Source organism: Podarcis gaigeae, assembly GCF_964106915.1.
Source record: "Podarcis gaigeae genome assembly, chromosome: 8".
Lineage (NCBI taxonomy): Eukaryota > Metazoa > Chordata > Lepidosauria > Squamata > Lacertidae > Podarcis > Podarcis gaigeae.
This window is the reverse complement of record NC_139684.1, coordinates 88,970,676-88,990,604: the sequence shown is the minus strand read 5'-3', so window position 1 is coordinate 88,990,604 and position 19,929 is coordinate 88,970,676. Positions and strand designations below refer to the sequence as shown.

General features: G+C 49.3%; 1 protein-coding gene across 3 annotated transcripts in view; it reads right to left on the bottom strand.

The window, feature by feature from the left end:
- The window catches only part of LOC310851638 (neuroglobin-like), a 38,850-nt gene extending 22,094 nt beyond the window's left edge, over nt 1-16,756 (bottom strand). Inside the window, exons 1-2 of one of the 3 annotated variants that reach the window (XM_083754242.1) lie at nt 16,337-16,756; nt 7,426-7,705 (exon numbers count right to left, since the gene is read on the bottom strand). In XM_083754242.1, the coding sequence (XP_083610368.1) occupies nt 7,426-7,649 (224 nt within the window). In that variant the 5' untranslated portion in view covers nt 7,650-7,705; nt 16,337-16,756. Of the gene's footprint in view, nt 1-7,425; nt 7,706-12,390; nt 12,673-13,334; nt 13,425-16,336 lie in introns of those variants that run through there. The other 2 variants (XM_083754243.1, XM_083754241.1) reach the window with 2 other exon arrangements.
- Nucleotides 16,757-19,929: the final 3,173 nt, after the last annotated feature.

Genomic DNA, 19,929 nt, shown 5'->3' with positions numbered 1-19,929 from the left:
CTAAATAGCCAGTTGTTGGGAAACAGCAGGAGGCGAGAGAGGGCTCTTGAGTTCGAATCCTGCTGGTGGGTTTTCCAGAACAAGCGTCTGGTTGGCCACTGTGAAAACAGGGGGGCACATTGGTCTGATCCAGCAGATTCTTCTTATGTTCTTATGCCCCCCCCCCGCCATGGTGAGGTCGGGTCTGGGCCCAGCGGTGCAAATTGGGACACCCCAACAGCCTCGGAGGCGATGATTGCCTTTCCTGCAGCTTCTGATATTTGCCTAAGAACTTGGCATGCTCGGCTCCGTCGCAAACAAATAAAAAGTTCCTTCCACAAACAAGAGATCAGGGCGATCCCACCCTGTCTGAACGAAGCGGAGGGCAGGTCAAGTTCCAGAACGGGGTGGGTGGGAGAAAAAATAAATGCCCCTTCTCTCCACTGCCTCTCTCCCTCTCTCTCACACACACACAGCCACCTGCAAAACTGCTTTCCTGAAAGCCAATTTGATTTAGACAGACACAAAACAGATCCCTGGAAAAAAACAAAACGCAATGCTCAGTGCAGGTCAAAAACAAACACGCATGCCAAGAACGGCCTCAAGAAGGCCGCACCAGAGTTAAAAGCATGTCCCCAACAAGAACCCTGGAGAAGGCAGTTTGTTAAGGGTGCTGGGAATTATAGTTCTGCGTGATGTAAATGTTACGAGAATTACAAGGTCTAAGATATAGAATAAATGTTCATAAATGTATCAGGCAAACACATACATAAATACAGAACCCATGTGTCTGAAACAGTACAGTGGTACCTCAGGTTACATACGCTTCAGGTTGCACACGCTTCAGGTTACAGACTCCGCTAACCCAGAAATTGTGCTTCAGGTTAAGAACTTTGCTTCAGGATGAGAACAGAAATTGTGCTCCTGCGGCGCGGAGGCAGCAGGAGGCCCCATTAGCTAAAGTGGTGCTTCAGGTTAAGAACAGTTTCAGGTTAAGTACGGACCTCCGGAAAGAATTAAGTACTTAACCCGAGGTACCACTGTACAGGAGAAAACAGTCCTAAAGCCATTTTGACTCTTTCAGTGACCTCAAATATTCCTCTGCAGTTTGGATGGAAATGGGAAAAGCCTCCCCATTGTCTCTGTGCTCACTAATCCTGTCTTAAGGGTGTATTTGTGTATGAATAGGGTGAGCCTGTGTCTTGGACTCAGGAATTACCGTATCTACCATCACAAAAGAATGCCCAGGTAATTCAATCAGTGACCATTATCAGGTATCCTGGCAGACAGGATTTCTGCTGTAGACCGCCTCCTTCTGTGATGTATGTATGATGTTTTGGGGGGTGGTCTTGGGCTACAGGGTGGGCAATTTCAAGAGTCTATACAAGGGATTGCACACCATTGTTCTGGGTTCCTCCCCTCCCTCCTGCATGTGGTGAGTGGGGACCCTGTTGCAACAGTTTAATAAAGATCATGCTTTGTAGCTGCTTTGCTTCTCAATATTCTCTGGTTGGCCTCTGTTATTTTCTCCTACCGATAGGGAACCTACATAAGGATACTATATACGGGCTCTTGGGTACCCCATAAGGGAAAAGGAGATTTTTTTCTTATAAGATAAACTACACTTCCCAAAGTTCTTTTTTGGAGGGGTGCTAGAAAAGGCTTGTTTCAGCTCAAAATGCCTTGGTTCCTCTCCTTTTGCTCCCCAACGCCAAGGCGGCCCCACACCCTGCTGCTGCGCGTAAATACCTCTGAGCATGTGTGAAGTGCATTCCCCCATACTACTACTACTACTAAAATTTTATTTATATCCCGCCCTCCCCAGCCGAAGCCGGGCTCAGAGCGGCTAACAGCAATAAAAGTAATACAGCATTCTAAATTCATTCTAAAATCAATTCAAAATCAAATGACAACCACTGGGCCAGAGTTCTACGAGGCTCACCAAAGAAGGAGGGGGTCAGACTGTGCCTTGGCTAAAGGCCTTGGTGGAACAGCTCCGTCTTGCAGGCCCTGCGGAAAGATGTCAAGTCCCGCAGGGCCCTAGTCTCTTCTTGTGACAGAGCGTTCCACCAGATCAGGGCCACAGCCGATAAAGCCCTGGCTCTGGTTGAGGCCAGCCTAACCTCCCTGTGGCCCGGGACCTCCAAGATGTTTTTGTTTGCAGACCGTAAGGTCCTCCATGGGACGTACCAGGAGAGGCGGTCCCATAGATACGAGGGTCTTAGGCCGTATAGGGCTTTAAAGGTTAAAACCAGCACCTTAAACCTGATCCTGTACTCCACCGGGAGCCAGTGCAGCTGGTATAGCACCGGGTGAATGTGATCCTGCAGCGAGGACCCCGTAAGGAGTCTCGCCGCGGCATTCTGCACCCTCTGGAGTTTCTGGGTCAGTCTCAATGGCAGCCCCATGTAGAGCGAGTTACAATAATCCAGTCTGGAGGTGACCGTCGTGTGGATCACAGTGGCTAGGTCAGGGCGAGAGAGGTAAGGAGCCAACTGCTTAGCTTGGCGGAGATGGAAAAATGCCGCCTTTGTTATAGCTGCAATCTGCGCCTCCATGGAAAGGGAGGTGACGAAGATTACACCCAAACTCTTAACGGACAGCGCTGGCACTAATTGCGCCCCCGCAAGAGATGGGAGTTGCCCCCCCAATCCCTTATCGTCCCGACCCAGCCAAAGGACCTCTGTCTTCGAAGGATTTAACTTCAACCTGCTCCCACGTAACCATCCACCCGCCTGCTTTCTTTGTACATCTAAAACAAAGAAGTTCTTCCTTGAAGGCCGGAGGGCAGGTGGTTCAATTGACCACTGGGCACTTCCTCTTGCAAGAAGTTAAAAACATAATCATCCACACACAGGAAGGCTAAAAGAACAGGTTGAGAAGGAAGTCACCTCTCACGGAGCTGCTCATCTGCAAACTGGATTGCTATCTTTACAGCCTCGGAATTCCTGGTTTCAAGGGGTGGGGAATACATTGAGACAGAAAGAAAAGGTGTTTCTGCAATGTCAGTATTCAAGCACATGCGCCAGAAATGTAGGCTAAACTGGATTAACAAAGTGCAGCAAAGCCACTTTAAAAAGAAACACACACCATTCTGGATTTTTTGCAGTTAGGAAAGTGACTAGGAAATGCATCAAAAAGCGTTGGATGAACGGATTGCTAATAGAAAGCCATCTGGTGGGAGGGCGTCCCACAGGGCAGGTGCCACCACCGAGAAGGCCCTCTGCCTGGTTCCCTGTAACTTTGCTTCTTGCAGTGCTGGAAGGGCCAGAAGGCCCTCGGAGCTGGACCTCAGTGTCCAGGCAGAACGATGGGGGGGGGAGACGCTCTTTGGGGTGTACTGGGCCTTTGAGGTCAGCACCAACACTTTGAATCGTACCCGGAAAAGTACTGGGAGCCAATGTATGTCTTTCCGGACCAGTGTTATATGGTCCCGGCTAAACATCAGGAAGAACGTTCCGGCAATAAGAGCTGTTCAACGGTGGAACAGACTCCCTTGGAAGGTTTTGGGCTCCCCTTCCTTGTTTGTTTTTAAAGAGATCTGTCCTGGATGCAGAGGGTTTGGCTGGATCAGGGCCAGATTTAGGTCTGATGAGGCCCTAAGCTACTGAAGGTAATGGGGCCCTTTCTATGTCCAGCTGTCCTTTGTCAACAACAAATTGTTGCTGTTTTTTGTGTTGAATATATGCTAGATGGTAACTGATGGACCTCATAGGTATCTCAAGCCATTTGCACATGTTGCCGTGCAACCAGTCCATGCAGAATGTTGGCAACCTATATATAGAAATGAGCAAAACAGGGATATTTTAGGGAGCAGGCTAGCAGGCGGGGCCCGTGACTTACATCCTAGGAGCCTACACAACACAAAACACGGTTGCTGGATGCAGGTTTTGTTTCATTTGTTTTTTATCTTATACAGTCATATCTCATGTTGCGTTTGCTTCGGGTGGAGCGTTTTCAGGTTGCGTCCTGCGACGACCTGGAAGTACCTGAAAGGGTTACTTTCAGGTTTCGCCGCTCGCGCATGCGCAGATACTCAAAATGACGTCATGCGCATGCGCAGAAGCAGCGAATCGCGACCCGCGCATGCGCAGATGCGGGTTGTGTTCTGCTCAGGTTATGAACGAGGCTCCAGAATTTGCAACCAGAGGTGCCACTGTATTTTGGAAATGTACATCCAGTTTGTTTTTTGGGGGCCCCCAAGAGAGTGGGGCCCTAAGCTAGAGCTTGTTTAGCTTATACGTAAATCCGACACTGGATTTACAGTTCTATGATTCAGCAAAGATGGAGGACGCCTGTGAAGGAGGCATCTCGCCTGAAGGAAACTGACACACCCCCCCCCTTGAGCAGTTGCCCATTTTTACTTTGCTTTAAAATCCTAAAGTGAATCGTCCGCTTGCCAGGGAAATGCACAAACAACAACAACAACAACAACACCCCCCCCAGTGAACATCCAGGCAGGCGGGCTGCTTGCTCTCGCCATTACCTGGGAATCAATATCGAGGCATCCTGAGCGCGGTAACCACAAATGCCCCATTTTCTCCTGGAATCAATCCCTTCTAATGCAGAGAGAGAGCACAGGGAAAACAAACTCAGTGGCAACTTGCTCTCAACATCTCTGGATCCCTAACCATGTCAGCAAACAAAAGGGAGATCGCCACGGCGACGGGACTCAGCCCAGCGGCCAAATGCATGTTTGGAAAGGGAGTCACCGAAGGTTTGTTCCGCAATGGCGTTGGGAAAGACTTCTGCCTGAAGCCTCGGGAAGCAGCTGCTAGCCAGTGTGGGCAACACTAAACAGCCTCAGTCCAGTATATGTGAAGGAGCATCTCCACCTCCATCGTTCTGCCCGGACACTGAGGTCCAGCTCTGAGGGCCTTCTGGTGGTTCCCTCCCTGCAAGAAGCCAAGTTACAGGGAACCAGGCAGAGGGCCTTCTCGGTGGTTGCCCCGCCCTGTGGAACACCCTCCCATCAGATGTCAAAGAGAACAACAACTACCAGAATTTTAGATAACATCTGAAGGCAGCCCTGTTCAGGGAAGCTTTTGATGTTTGATGCATTACTGTATTTTAATATTTGTTGGAAGCTGCCCAGAGTGGCTGGGGAAACCCAGCCAGACGGGCGGGGTATAAATTATTATTATTTATTATTATTATTATTATTATTATTATTATTATTATTATTAGGCTGGGCTAGGGAAAGGCAGCTTCCTAACAGCTCATACTGATCCAATGCTTGCTGTCAAGGTACCCAAAAAGAGAAGAAGAGCCTGATGGATCATTCAGTCCAGCACCCTGATCTCACAGTGATCAGATGCCCCTAAGAATCTAGGCATCTGGATAGACTGCTCTTGGGCCTGGAGGTTCCATTAGGAACGCCTGACTCCTGGATCGCGCCAAGGGCCCATCTTGTTCTCCCAGGGAACCAGGTGCCCCAATGAGAAACCTCCAAGCGGTACCCACAAGAGCGCTATCCCTTCTTGTGGTTTCCAGCAACTGGTACCCAGAAGCACAGCCGCCTTTGGCGGTGATGGCAGAGCAGCGCCATCATGGCCAGTTGCCATCAATAGATGGTGGGCACCACCACTTCCTGCTGGAGGGAGTTCCGTTGTTTAACTACGCAATGCTGGGGTGCAGAATGAATAGGGCCGTGCACCCGATCTGGATGAAGCCCGAATCCTCAACCGAAATCAGGGTGATTTGGGTGGATCCTGGCTTCGGCCGAATCTGGTTGAGAAGAAGAAGAAGAAGAAGAAGAAGAAGAAGAAGAAGAAGAAGAAGAGTTTGGATTTGATATCCCGCCTTTCACTCCCTTTAAGGAGTCTCAAAGCGGCTAACATTCTCCTTTCCCTTCCCCCCCCCCAACAAACACTCTGTGAGGTGAGTGGGGCTGAGAGACTTCAGAGAAGTGGGACTGGCCCAAGGCCACCCAGCAGCTACATGTGGAGGAGCGGAGACACGAACCCGGTTCCCCAGATTACTAGACTACCGCTCTTAACCACTACACCACACTGGCTCTCTGACAGCGCCATTGACCTGCCCAGAGCGATCCGGGGCTCTCAAAACAACACAACAAGACGGAAGAAGTAAAAAATTGAGATCACACATGGGTGAAGGGGAGTGGGGGGTATATGGGAATTTATAATATCATTTATAATATAAATTTTCTAATCATGCTGTATTTATATACAGCAAAGGGAAGTTTAAAGTAATTAGGTATATTTTAATTCAGGTAGCTTACGTAAGTAAGTTTAAGTTAGAATATGGATTCTGAATCTGATGTTTGTAACTCTCTTTGGTTTTGGAATAATAAAGAAATCTGGGGGGGGGGGGAGGTGGGAGAGGGAGTCGCAGGTCCCCTCTGCGAAGAGCAACTCAGGGCTCTTTGCAAAAGGGCTTTGAAACAGCCCCGCACTGAGCCTTGGCTGTGCACACACCTCTTTCCCAAGCAGGGGAACAAACCTGCAAAGCCAAAGTGAGCAGGATTGAACCCTCTGCTAACCAGGGTCCAATCCTGCTAGTTGCAGGGGTCTGCTCCAGCGCAATCCCCACAGGTTCATGAAATAGCAGAACTTTTTTCCTCCCTTTTTTTTTTTTTTTGGAGAACTTGGGTTGTACCTTATCATATCACAGAATTATAGGATTCTAGACCTGGGCGGGTGTCCTCCATTTAGCCCAACACCCTGAAAAGCAAGAATCGCAACTAACGATGAGAGATGGCCACCCAACCCCTGCTTAGAAACCTCCAGTGGAGTCCACCGCCTTCCGAGGAGACCGTCCCGCTGTCAATTGGCTCTTAATACATCAGCTGCACCTGTGGGATTCCTACGCATCACAAGGATCTTCAGTTCTGACCAGTTCAGTTCCAAATGAATCCGGACTTCAAAGTCTAAAATCCCTGGTAGAGGACAAGGATCCTGAGATCACGTTAAGGGTGGCCAAATTCTGTGCGATTGCCATAAAACTTGGGGAACAAGCTGTGCTATCATAATGATTAAGGCCTTAAATGATAAATTCAGGTTATATTTTCGTGACTACCGGAAGTATTAATTTATATGTTTTTAAACTGTTGCTATACAGTAACACCTCGGGTCACAGCCGCATCAGGTTGTGTTTTTTCGGGGTACGGACCGCCAAAACCCGGAAGTACCAGAACAGGTTACTTCCAGGTTTCGGCGATCACGCATGCGCAGAAGCACTAAATCATGCTTTGCACATGCGCAGAAGCGCTGAATCGCAACCAGTGCGTTCGCAGACGCAGGTTGCGAACACTGTATCTGTATTGTCCCTGTTATATCTATTGCAAATTCAAATGTATCTCCATTGTGTTTTACAACTTCCTTGATAGTGTATGTGAGCTAGTACTGTTCTGTGACCGAAATAATAAATTCGAAAGGAAACCCTCTGTGCCACACACACACACCCGCACCCACACCCGGCCCTTACCTGATGAAGACTATGACCCCGACCCTTGCAATGTCTTTGTGCAGGATTTTCCAGGACTCTCGGATCAGGGCCTTCTGAGACTCTGAAAGGGAGAGCTGCTCAGGGTTTTCCCCCCACTCAGTCTCCTTGCTCAAGTCCAGCCCGCCTTCCACAAACGATCCTCTCTTTTCCACGTCAAAAGTTGGCTCCGGTGTGACGCCTGGTCCAGATAAGGCACACCCCATCTTTCTCCGGGGGGACAGATTCTGGCACCCTGGGTCCTCCTTTCCCTCCACGCCAGCTAAAGCAAACAGAATTTTTTTATTTCAAAGATAGCTGGAGACGGAACAAACAGGCATTAATTGAATCAGCTCTCGGGGGAGAAGGGAGAAGCGCTGCCGATGGTTTCGCGGCACACGTTGTTCCCACTGAAAATTGTACACGAGCAGAAAATGGTCCGCCAGGCCCACTTTGTTTCACAGAATTGGAAGGGACCCCAAGGGTCATTTAGTCCAACCCCTGCAATGTAGGAATCTTTCCCACAACTCTGAGATTAAGAGCTTCATGCTCTGCCCACTGAGCAATCCCACCTAAGCTAGTTTCAGTTATATTCCTATCCAGGCTCTCCCTGAAGAGCGGGGGGCAGAGTCTCCCCACCCCACCCCAGATAACCTCATCACAACCTTGCAAGGTAGGCCAGCTTGACAGACGGCAGAGACCCAGAATATTCAAGGGCTGGACAGTGATTTGAACCCAGGGCTCGGGTTAAAAACACTCATGCACACACTCAACCGAATGAAAAGGGTAGATGTCCGTGTGGAGGCTGTGAAAAGGGCAGATTCCATGCTAGGGATCGTTATGAAAGGAAATGAATATAAAACTGCTTTTATCATAATAAGGCCATTATGCAAATCTATAGCGCATCTGGAACACTATGTAGCATTCTGGTCGCCTTGCCTCAAAATGGAGTTGGAAAAGGGAACCAGAACGACCCACTTCCCTGTGAGAAAAGGTTGTTGCGTTTGGAACTTAGAATAGGGTTACCAGACATCCCTGGTTCCCGGGGACAGTCCCTGGATTTGCAAATCTGTCCCTGGACAAATTCCGTCCCCGGAATGTCCCCGGATTTGCAAATCTGTCCCCGGGAAACGTGGCAGCGGCAGCCTCAGCAGCCCGGAGCCAGCCTGGTATCACAGTTGGCTCTGGCTGGCTTCAGGAGCTGTTTGCTGCCCGCTGCCATGGCACCCACCATTTTTCCTGCACCGCGGCAGCGAGCAGCTCCTGAAGCCAGCAAGAGCCAACTGCGCTACCAGGCTGGTCCCTCCTGGGCAACGGCCGCCTGCCCATGACTCCTGAGCCTCCCCAGATCCGTCAAAACAAAAGGGGAAGGGGGCAAGAGACCGGGGAAGGCTTGGGAGTCACAGGCGCGGGGCGCACCATTGCCCAGTCTCTGCGCATTTGTTTCACAGGCTGCAAAAGAAGGGCTTTGCACCTTTATACAATATGCATGTGTGCTTGGGCCCAGGATCTTTTGTCTCACCATCCCCACTACTGACTCCCTGCTGCTACTCAGATTAAAAAATAAAAAAGGAAAAAAATGTCCCCGGATTCGTTGAAAAAAAATATCTGGTAACCATAACTTAGAATCAGAGTTGAGACCCTGAGGGTCATCTAGACCAACCCGCTGCAATGCAGGAGTCTCAACTCAAGCATCCATGACAGATGGCCATCTGACTTCTGCTTCAAAACCTCCCAGGAAGGAGAGGCCACCAACTGCGGGAGGCAGTGGAAGACAGGAGGGCCTGGCGTGCTCTGGTCCAGGGGGTCACGAAGAGGCGGACACAGCTAAACAACAACAACAACAACAACAACAACAACATGTTTTTATACTGTATTTTATGCTGCTTTTATAATTAAGTGTTTTAAATTTGTTGTTAGCCACCCTGAGTTCGGTTTTTGAACTGGGAAAGGGCGGGGTATAAATAAAATTAATAATAATAATAATAATAATAATAATAATAATAATAATAATGTGCCTATTTTAAATTGGTTTCTCTTCTCATTCTAAGCAGCCCCCAGGTTGTACACAGAGTGGCGTGGGAATGCCTCAATTCAATAAACGGAGGGTGCATGTTGCAATTAAAAGTGTTCCTTGCACTTTGACAAAGAGCTTGAGGTTTTGCAGTGGGGGGGCGGGCAGTGGATGGGAAGCGGTTGGCGCCAGCGGGGGGGCACTTCTTGCCTCCCACCCACCGGCTCTGCTGGTACACATGGCCACTTGGGAGCCGCTGCCAGGCTGTGAACGGAAGCCTCTGAGCTGCTGGAGGAAATCCATGGAGAGGCGCCGGCAAACCAGAGTGTTGGGCTGAAGCGGTGCCAGTTCCCACTCGGAGAAGTACGAGGGTGGGTGGGAGAGACCGGGGAATCTCTGAGGACCCAAAGGGAGCATGGAGATGGAGATGGGGGAATGGGGGAAAGGAAACCCCAAAGCTAGCAGGAAGCATCTCAGGCCCCGGGTTTATGGGGCACAACCTTAGGGCAGACTCTGGCGATGTTACAAGGTGGGCCCTAGAGTTGTTGTTAATCATTTAGTCGTGTCCGACTCCTCGTGACCCCCTGGACCAGAGCACGCCAGGCACTCCTGTCTTCCACTGCCTCCCGCAGTGTGGTCAAACTCATGCTGGTAGCTTTGAGAACATTGTCCCACCATCTCGTCCTCTGTCGTCCCCTTCTCCTTGTGCCCTCCATCTTTCCCAACATCAGGGTCTTCTCCAGGGAGTCTTCTCTTCTCCTGAGGTGGCCAAAGTCTTCGAGCCTCAGCTGCAGGATCTGTCCTTCCAGTGAGCACTCAGGGCTGATTTCCTTCAGAATGGAGAGGTTTGATCTTCTTGCAGTCCATGGGACTCTCAAGTATCTCCTCCAAGCACCAGAATTCAAAAGCATCCATTCTTCGGTGATCAGCCTTCTTGATAGTCCAGCTCTCACTTCCATACATCACGACTGGGAAAACCAGAGCTTGAACTATACAGACCTTTGTCGGCAAGGGGATGTCTCTGCTGGGCCCTGGAGACGGAGGTTAATTGGGAGGGCAGACCGGCCTTGCTCAGAGCACCTTTGCTGTGATGTGCAGCCAACTTCTTAATATTTTTGTTGAAGTTATTGCTAAGGCTGCTCTTGTTCACCTGGAGATTCAAGCCCTTCCTCCCCCTGCCCACCTGGAGGGGGCCAGGGCAACCTGGAGACTTCAGATCAGGCCTGGAGATCTGGCAGCCCTAAACCACATCCTTTCTCCCCTGGTGTGCCCCTTCTCAGCCCTCGTCTCTCTGCGCCATTCTTGCGTGCTGTTACCTGCCTGGAAGGTGTGGCTGTGCCTCTTCCCAAACTGGACTGTGAGTTGTTGTTGTTGTTTGCAATTTTTAAATTTTTATTTTATTAAAATAATTCAACATTAATACATACATATTACAAATATACAGACAAACATATATTTCATACAATTCTTAAAATATCCATACGTACCCCCACTCAATCCCACAGATACTTCCTTTTCCCACCACCATCCCTCACCCCACCCTTCCAATCTACTCAACTGCAATTTCTTTCCACTTCTATTACTTTCTTTCACACACTTTTAAACCAACTTTCTACTTCTTTTTCTGTTACACATTGTTATCCATCTTATTTAGTATTTCAGTATTTATAACGGAACTTATTTATTCTAATAGGAGTTCTGGTTTTTCACTATGATTTTGCAAATATCCTTTAAACACCTTTCAGTCCTTGTCTATATTCTCTTCTGAGATCCTTCCAATTTCTCCCATTGTTTTGGATATATTGTAATACTCCAATAATTTGGCAAGCCACTTTTGTCGGTATTATACCTCTTCTCCAATTTGGGAAAATGGAAAAGTGGACTGTGTGTCTGTGTATATCTGTAAATGTAAAAGTGGAGTTGTGTGTCTGTGTATATCTGTAGAAATTTGTGTGTGGCCCGGAATTCAGCCAACAGGACAAAGGCAAGAGTCGTGCCACCAACTCCCATTAGAATGCAGCCGTCGAGGGGTTTGCACAAACAGGAATGTGTCCCCCGACCTTAATTTCTTGCCTTGCACTGTGACAAACCCGGGTTTGCAACTGAGCAGAAACTCAACACACACCAGGAGACTTCTGAACACCCGACTGACACCCCCGCATGCTAAATGCTTCAGGCTACACCAAAGAGACTTAATTTGCGAACAAGTTAGGTAGGAGATAGGGATGCGGGTGGTGCTGTGGTCTAAACCACAGAGCCTAGGGCTTGCCAATCAGAAGGTCGGTGGTTCAAATCCCTGTGATGGGGTGAGCTCCCGTTGCTCGGTCCCTGCTCCTGCCAACCTAGCAGTTCGAAAGCACGTCCAAGTGCAAGTAGATAAATAGGTACCAGTCCGGTGGGAAGGTAAATGGCGTTGCTGTGGTTCGCCAGAAGCGGCCTAGTCCTGCTGGCCACATGACCCGGAAGCTGCACGCCGGCTCCCTCAGCCAGTAAAGCGAGATGAGCGCCGCAACCCCAGAGTCCTCCGTGACTGGACTTAATGGTCAGGGGTCCCTTTACCTTTACCTTTAGGTAGGAGATAAAGGAGGAAATGTAGACACACAACCAGAGATCTCTAATATAATCACTTTTTTCAAATGGTCTGGGGGTTTTATTTTAACTAACAGATTAATCAACTCAGTTTTTTTGTTGATTAACAACCAGTCGAAGCCAGGAAGGCAGCAGTCTTTTGTTTCTGGTGTGTTAATGTAAGGAATAGTGAAAGAGAAATATTCTTAAAGAATGGATACCTTTTGTTGATGATTATTAACAGCCAGGACCGTTTTTTAAGCCGAGGGCTGGGGACTTCTGTCCAGTTCGTTTACATCCCGGCTCGGCGCTGCACTTAAGTAAGAGGCTCTCGGATCGCAGTCCAGGCGCCCTCCTGTGCCCTCTAAGCGCCCTGCGCCCCTTACCTGTCCCCGTCGGGGGAACTCCGCGCAACAGGAGTACCAGCAAGATCAGGTGGCTCGCCAGCTGTGCCATCCTCACTCGGCTCCGGGATCGCACTGGGCGCTTCCCTGATCCTCTGGCAGACTCCGCAGGGAGGCGGCAGGCAGCGAGGTGGCCTTGCGCCCGCCCCGATTGCGCCCTCCAGGTGCCCAGGCAGCCCCGGAGGGAGAGGACGCGAAGGGGCTTCCCTGAGCCGGACGCAGCGCGCTCCGATGGGCGGCTGAGAGGAGGGGAGCTGGGAAGGGTGCGCGCCCTGACTCTCCTTCCCAGACACTCAGCCTGTGGCGCTCTCCAAAATCTGGCGCCCCTGCGCCACTAATCTCTGTGGGTGAGACGTCCCTGTATCATAGCTGTCAACTTTTCCCTTTTCTTGCGAGAAATCCTATTCGGAATAAGGGAATTTCCCTTTTTAAAAAAGGGGAAGTTTGACAGCTATGCCCTGTATAGGAGCAACAACAATATTTAATCAAGCAAAGGAACCTATAGTGAGGCTTTTCAGGGTTATTAGAAAGTAACCGATTCATCAGTTAAGAAAGCCAAGGATCAAATTCCTAAATTGGCAAGGTTCTCAACCTGTGGGTCCCCCCCCCCAGATGTTGTTGAACTACAACTCTCATCACCCCTAGCTAGCAAGGCCAGAGGCTCAGGGATGATGGGAGTTGTAGTCCAACAACATCAGGGGACCCACAGGTTGACCAGGTCTGTGCAAAGCACGACACTGAGTGGGGCCAAATTTCCTGCATATCACTTAACAAATGTAAGAACTTGCTAGATTAGGCCAATGGCCCATCTAGTCATAGAATCATAGATCTATAGAGTTGGAAGGGACCTCCAGAGTCATCTAGTTCACACACACACACACACACACCATGTGGGAAGATGCACCTGTCCCATCTGGGGCTCGAACCTGCAATGTTGGTGTTCTCAGCGCCACTCCAGGATCCTGCTGCCACCCAGAAGGCTCTTCTGGGAAACCCACAAGCAGAATGCCAGCACAATTAGCAGCTCTCCCTTCCTGCGGTTTCCAGCAGTTGAGATTCAGAAGCCCGGCTGCCTCGACTGTGGAGGCAGAACACAGCCATCCTGGCTAGCAACCATCAATTGTTGTTGAGCCGTTTAGTTGTGTCCACCTCTTCGTGACCCCCTGGACCAGACCACGCCAGGCACTCCTGTCTTCCACTGCCTCCCGCAGTTTGGTCAAACTCATGCTGGTAGCTTCGAGAACACGGTCCCACCATCTCGTCCTCTGTCGTCCCCTTCTCCTTGTGCCCTCCATCTTTCCCAACATCAGGGTCTTTTCCAGGGAGTCTTCTCTTCTCATGAGGTGGCCAAAGTCTTGGAGCCTCAGCTTCAGGATCTGTCCTTCCAGTGAGCACTCAGGGCTGATTTCCTTCCGAATGGAGAGGTTTGATCTTCTTGCAGTCCATGGGACTCTCCAGAGTCTCCTCCAGCACCAGAATTCAAAAGCATCCATTCTCCGGCAATCAGCCTTCTTGATGGTCCAGCTCTCACTTCCATACATCACGACTGGGAAAACCAGAGCTTTAACTCTACGAACCTTTGTTGGCAAGGTGATGTCTCTGCAACCATCAAGAGCCTCCATGAACTGGTCCACTCTTCCTTCAAAGTCCCACAAGCTGTTGGATATCACTGTCTCCAGTGGGAGGGAGTTCCATAGGATAACTCTCTGCCCTAAATCTCCCAAGGTTGAGCATTTTTGGACGTCCACTTGCAAGCCACATCAGGGAGACAAGGGGGCAAGGATGGGGCTGACAGGTGGGTCTTGGGGACTGGGTGAACCCTGGAGCAGCCAACCTAGCAGTTTGATAGGTTGTATATTATATTATAATAATATAATAAATTTTCATTTATACCCCACCCTTCCTGGTTCAGAAAACCGGGCTCAGGGCGGCTAACAACAAATTTAAAACAATTGATGCAACAAAAAACAGCATAAAATACAGTATCAATAACAATAAATTCAGAATTCAAAAATCAATTTAAGGGGGAAATCCATCCAATAAACATTATATGAGCACCAGGGCTAGCTGGGTAAGTTAGTCCTATTTGGGCCAGCGAGGAGACCAGGGGAGAATTAGATGTGGGATCCCTGAGTGGGTAATCTTCATAAAAAGGGGAGGGGGAGGGAAGGAAGGGAAATAAATAAGAACTGGAGGAGAGGTCAGCCTCCGATCCACCCAGCGGCAAAGAAAACAAACTCAGACTGAGGTTGCAATCCTGTGCACACTTACCTGGGAGCAAGCCCCACCAAACTACCGTATTTTTCGCTCTATAAGACGCACCAGACCACAAGACGCACCTAGTTTTTGGAGGAGGAAAACAAGAATAAAAATACTCTGAATCTCAGAAGCCAGAACAGCAAGAGGGATCGCTGTGCAGTGAAAGCAGCAATCCCTCTTGCTGTTCTGGCTTCTGGGATAGCTGCGCAGCCTGCATTCACTCCATAAGACACACACACACACATTTCCCCTTACTTTTTAGGAGGGAAAAAGTGAGTCTTATAGAGCAAAAAATACGGTAAATGAATTTGTTTCTGGGTAGACGCACATAGGATTGTGCTGTGATGCAAGAAAGGTCAAGCTAGAATAAAATTCACAAGCAAAGGAAGATTCACTTTGCTTCCCACCCCTGTCAACACTCTGCTGGAGCACAGAGACTTTGGGGGCGTGTGTGTGTTTATCTCCAACTCCTCAAAAGATTCCATCAACCGCATCTCCAAAAATTTTCACACATCACTTGGGAAGACAGGCGAACTAATGCCAGTGGACTGGAAGAAGCAAAGATCACGAGTGTTGAAGCAATGATTCTTCAACATCAACTTCGTTGGACTGGTCATGTTGTGTGGAGGCCTGATGATCGTCTTCCAAAGCAACTACTCTAGTCCGAACTTTAAAATGGTAAGTGTAATGCTGGTGGTCAACAAAAGAGGTTTAAAGACTCTCTCAAGGCAAATCTAAAAAAATGTAGTATAAACACTGACAACTGGGAAACACTGGTCTGCGAGTGCTCCAGTTGGAGAACAGCCTTTACCAAAGGTGTCATGGGCTTTGAAGACACTCAAACTCAGGACGCAAGGGAGAAACATGCCAAGAAGAAGGCACGCTTGGCAAATCCACACCGGGATCAACTCCAGTCCGGAAACCAATGTCCCCACTGTGGAAGGATGTGTGGGTCCAGAATTGGCTCCACAGTCACTTACGGACTCACTGTTCAAACCGTGTTCATGGAAGACAATTCTACTCGGCTATTTGCCCAATAGACCACTATTTATCTTGGTGATGGCAGAGAAAGTGATACTATCTTAGAGCAGCAAGAAAGGCAGTGTGATGTAATGGTTAGAGTTTCCCACTCAGCCATGAAACTTGGGCCAGTCACTGCCTCGCAGCCTGACCTACCTCTCAGGGTTGTTGTGTGAGCATAAGATGGGGAGAAGAACAATTTATGCCCCCTTAACCTCCTTGGAGAAAAGGGTGCATTAATACAACAAAACCGCAACAAATATTGCAGGTTGCGGGCGCGGGGGGGGGATCTTATTCCCTAGCAATGCAACAGACCGAAAAACGCCCACTGTCCACATTTAGTTTGTAAGCTCTCTGGGGCAGAGACCTGTCCCCTGCTTTGTGGGGGGGGGCGCGCTATGTGGGCTTATTTTCCCGTGCCTATCTATGAAATTAATGCAATGTTAGAACTGCAGCCAGCGGGGCAGGGGGAGAGATCTCATTCTCTGGCAACGAAACAGACCCCAGAATGCCCCCTGTCCACAGTCAAGTTTGCAAGTTCTCTGGCGCAGATACTTATTTCTGCCTCGGTTTGGGGTTGCAGCCAGCACTGGGGAAGGAGAAGGGCAAAGACTCAGCCTTGATAAAAGACCAAAAAGTGCCCACTTACCCGCGCAAGTTCTTCTCCGCAAGGGCTGGAAGAAAAAAAACCCGGTTCAGCAACTCCAGGAGGAAATTCCAGAGTGGAGAAAAGCAAAAAACTGTCTTTGGAAGGAAAGTCCCTTCTGCGCTGCTGTGATTCTTGCTCACACTCTTTTCTCTCCTCTCCAGCAGGTGAATCCCATATGCAGTCTGCAGATCAAGCACCCAAGGACAGCCTCAGGATCTTAGAGCCTGCCTCGTTCAGACCCGCGCTCCCTTCTTCCTCTCCCGAGACAGCAGAACAACGCCATCACCATCACTTAACTCTCCTGCTGCTGCTCTATTTAAATACAAATGGATCATTCTCCCTTTCATCTCCACCTGAAGCAATGAAAGCAGAGGTTCAATTAAGGCGCAGAGGAGATGGAGGGGGGAATGTTTGCCGGCGCCCATCTGTGCACAACAAGCGCGTTGGAGAGGATTTCTCCCTCCCTCCTGGGGAATAAGGGCTGGCAGGCAGGAGGGCTGGGCGCCAGGAATTGGGAGAAAGGAAGGAAAAGGAGCGTTGCATTTTGGCACCCCGGTGGGCTGCATTTCCAGCACCCCACGCCCTGCGCTGAGCATTTGCCAGTGCCGGATTTATGTACAGTGGTACCTCGGGTTGCGACGTGGGTGGCGCTGTGGGTTAAACCACAGAGCCTAGGACTTGCCAATCAGAAGGTCAGCGGTTCGAATCCCCACAACGGGGTGATCTCCCGTTGCCCGGTCCCTGCTCCTGCCAACCTAGCAGTTCGAAAGCACCTCAAAGTGCAAGTAGATCAAGAGGTACCGCTCTGGCGGGAAGGCAAACAGAGTTTCCATGCGCTGCTCTGGTTCGCCAGAAGCGGCTTAGTCCTGCTGGCCACATGACCCGGAAGCTGCACGCCGGCTCCCTCAGCCAGTAAAGCGAGATGAGCGCCGCAACCCCAGAGTCGGCCACGACTGGACCTAATGGTCAGGGGTCCCTTTACCTTTACCTTTACCTCGGGTTACAGACGCTTCAAGGTTACAGACACTTCAGGTTACAGACTCCGCTAACCCAGAAATATTACCTTGGGTTAAGAACTTTGCTTCAGGATGAGAACAGAAATCGCACAGTGGCAGTGGGAGGCCCCATTACCTAAAGTGGTGCTTCAAGTTAAGAACAGTTTCAGGTTAAGAACGGACCTCCAGAACGAATTAAGTACTTAACCCGAGGTACCACTGTATAAGCTAAACAAGCTACAGCTTAGGGCCACACTCTCTTGCCCCCCCCCAATTAAACGAAAAAAAAATCTGTACATTTCCAAAATTTAAGATAAACAACTTCTTACTTGTATTTCAGTTCAACAATTACTTTTATAAAATGCATATTTTGTGATGTGCAGATGGCTTGAGATACCTATGAGGTCCATAAATTGCCATCTAGCATATATTCATCACAAAAAACAGTGGCAGTTTATTGTTGACAAAGGACAGCTGGACATATAAAGGGCCCCATTGCCTTCAGTACCTTAGGGCCTCATCTAACCTCAATCCAGCCCTGCCCACACCCGTGGCATTGTGGTCCTGATCCGGGTTCAAGAGAGTGTCCCCAGGTGCTGTGAGCTGCAACACTGTACTGTGGACTCCCCACTTGAGCGAACCTTGCTTAAAAGAAATTCCTACTTCTTGGGGAACGCTGGGAAGGAAAGGAGAGAGCGAGAGAGTGAGGGATCTCTCCTAAAGGCCCCGATTTCCCTTCCTGCAACTGGCAATGGGCAGCCCTTTTTCTTGAGTAGGTGTGTAAAGGATCCCTCAGCACGAGCGCTTGAGCCGGGAAACCCTCAATCAGTACTTCACCTCTGTCAGAACTGGCATTGCGACAGGTGCTACAGAACACATAACAGAAAGCGCTTCTTTTCACAGCGCAGAGTTAATCTGCGGAACTCCCTCCCACAGGAGTGGGATGCATGAACTCCATCTTTTAGTGTGGCAGCCCCTACACTTTGGATCTCCCTGCCGATTGACATTAGGCCTTCACCATACTATTTTGTTGCCTGCTAAAGTCCCCACAGGGATGTGGGTGGTGCTGTGGGTTAAACCACAGAGCCTAGGACTTGCCGATCAAAAGGTTGGCGGTTTGAATCCCCGTGACGGGGTGAGCTCCCGTTGCTCGGTCCCTGCTCCTGCCAACCTAGCAGTTCGAAAGCACATCAAAGTAGATAAATAGGTACCACTCTGGCGGGAAGGTAAATGGCGTTTCCGTGCGCTGCTTTGGTTCGCCAGAAGTGGCTTAGTCCTGCTGGCCACATGACGCAGAAGCTGTATGCCGGCTCCCTCGGCCAATAAAGCGAGATGAGCGCCGCAACCCCAGAGTCGGCCACGACTGGACCTAATGGTCAGGGGTCCCTTTATCTTTTTAAAGTCCCCACACCCCAGAAAGAAGGCATCCGTGTGTTATTGGTGGGGTGTATGACAATGTTCTTTTTCTTTGATATATCTATCTATCTATCTATCTATCTATCTATCTATCTATATATATATAGTGAAACCGCATGCCAATAAATTCATTGCCATCTGATTGACATTCTGAGGCTCCGGTCGGTTTTTCCATGAGCCTGACAGACCACGAAGGATTTCCAAGTGTTTTCCAGCTGCAAGCTGTCTTTTGGCCGCAACCAATAAAAGAGTTATAAGGTATTTGGGGTGCAAATCTTCCAGTTGGCCCACAGGTAGGGATGGAAGGATCTGTCAATTTCTCGTTTCTTCTGGTCTTAAATTCAGCTCCCCACATTTTGCAGCAAGTTGAGTTTTATTTATTTTGGTGTTATACACACACACACAAACACACCAAAATGCAGATACATTTTCACTGGGACAAGCACACCTTTTTTTATAAACAGCTTTGACTAATATTCTGGGAGCAATTATTCTCACCAATATAAATATTCATCTTTATCAGGGGTCAGCAAACTTTTTCAGCAGGGGGCCGGTCCGCTGTCCCTCAGACCTTGTGGGGGGCCAGACTATATTTTTTTTGGGGGGGGGAGAACGAATTCCTATGCCCCACAAATAACCCAGAGATGCATTTTAAATAAAAGGACACATTCTACTCATGTAAAAACACGCTGATTCCCGGACCATTTGCAGGCCGGATTGAGAAGGCGATTGGGCCGGATCCAGCCCCCGGGCCTTAGTTTACCTATCCATGATCTTTATGTACACTTTCCTTAACTGAACAATTTTTGGAAGCGTCGTTTGGCTGGCGAAGAGCAGTGCAAAATTCAGAGAAACACCAAATTCGGAGGAAAACTGCGTTTCAATCTCCACCTTGTTCCGGAAAGTTTGGGAAAGCTTGCATTTAAATGCAGACTGGCTCGAATTTGTCCCCCACCCCTACGTCCGCAGAGGTCCTTTCTGTCTGCACTTGCAAAAGGATTCCGGGTGCTTTTGGCTATTTTGTGTGTGTGTGTGGTGGATCAGGAAAGGAGGGGCTGCAATGGAGATCATGTTCCATGCTCAGCCAAGCACAATGTTCTGGCTTCTGTCGAATTATCAAAATGTTCTCCAAGTTTGCAGCGTCATTTAATACGGAGCGGGGGGAACCTCCACCCTCTTTGA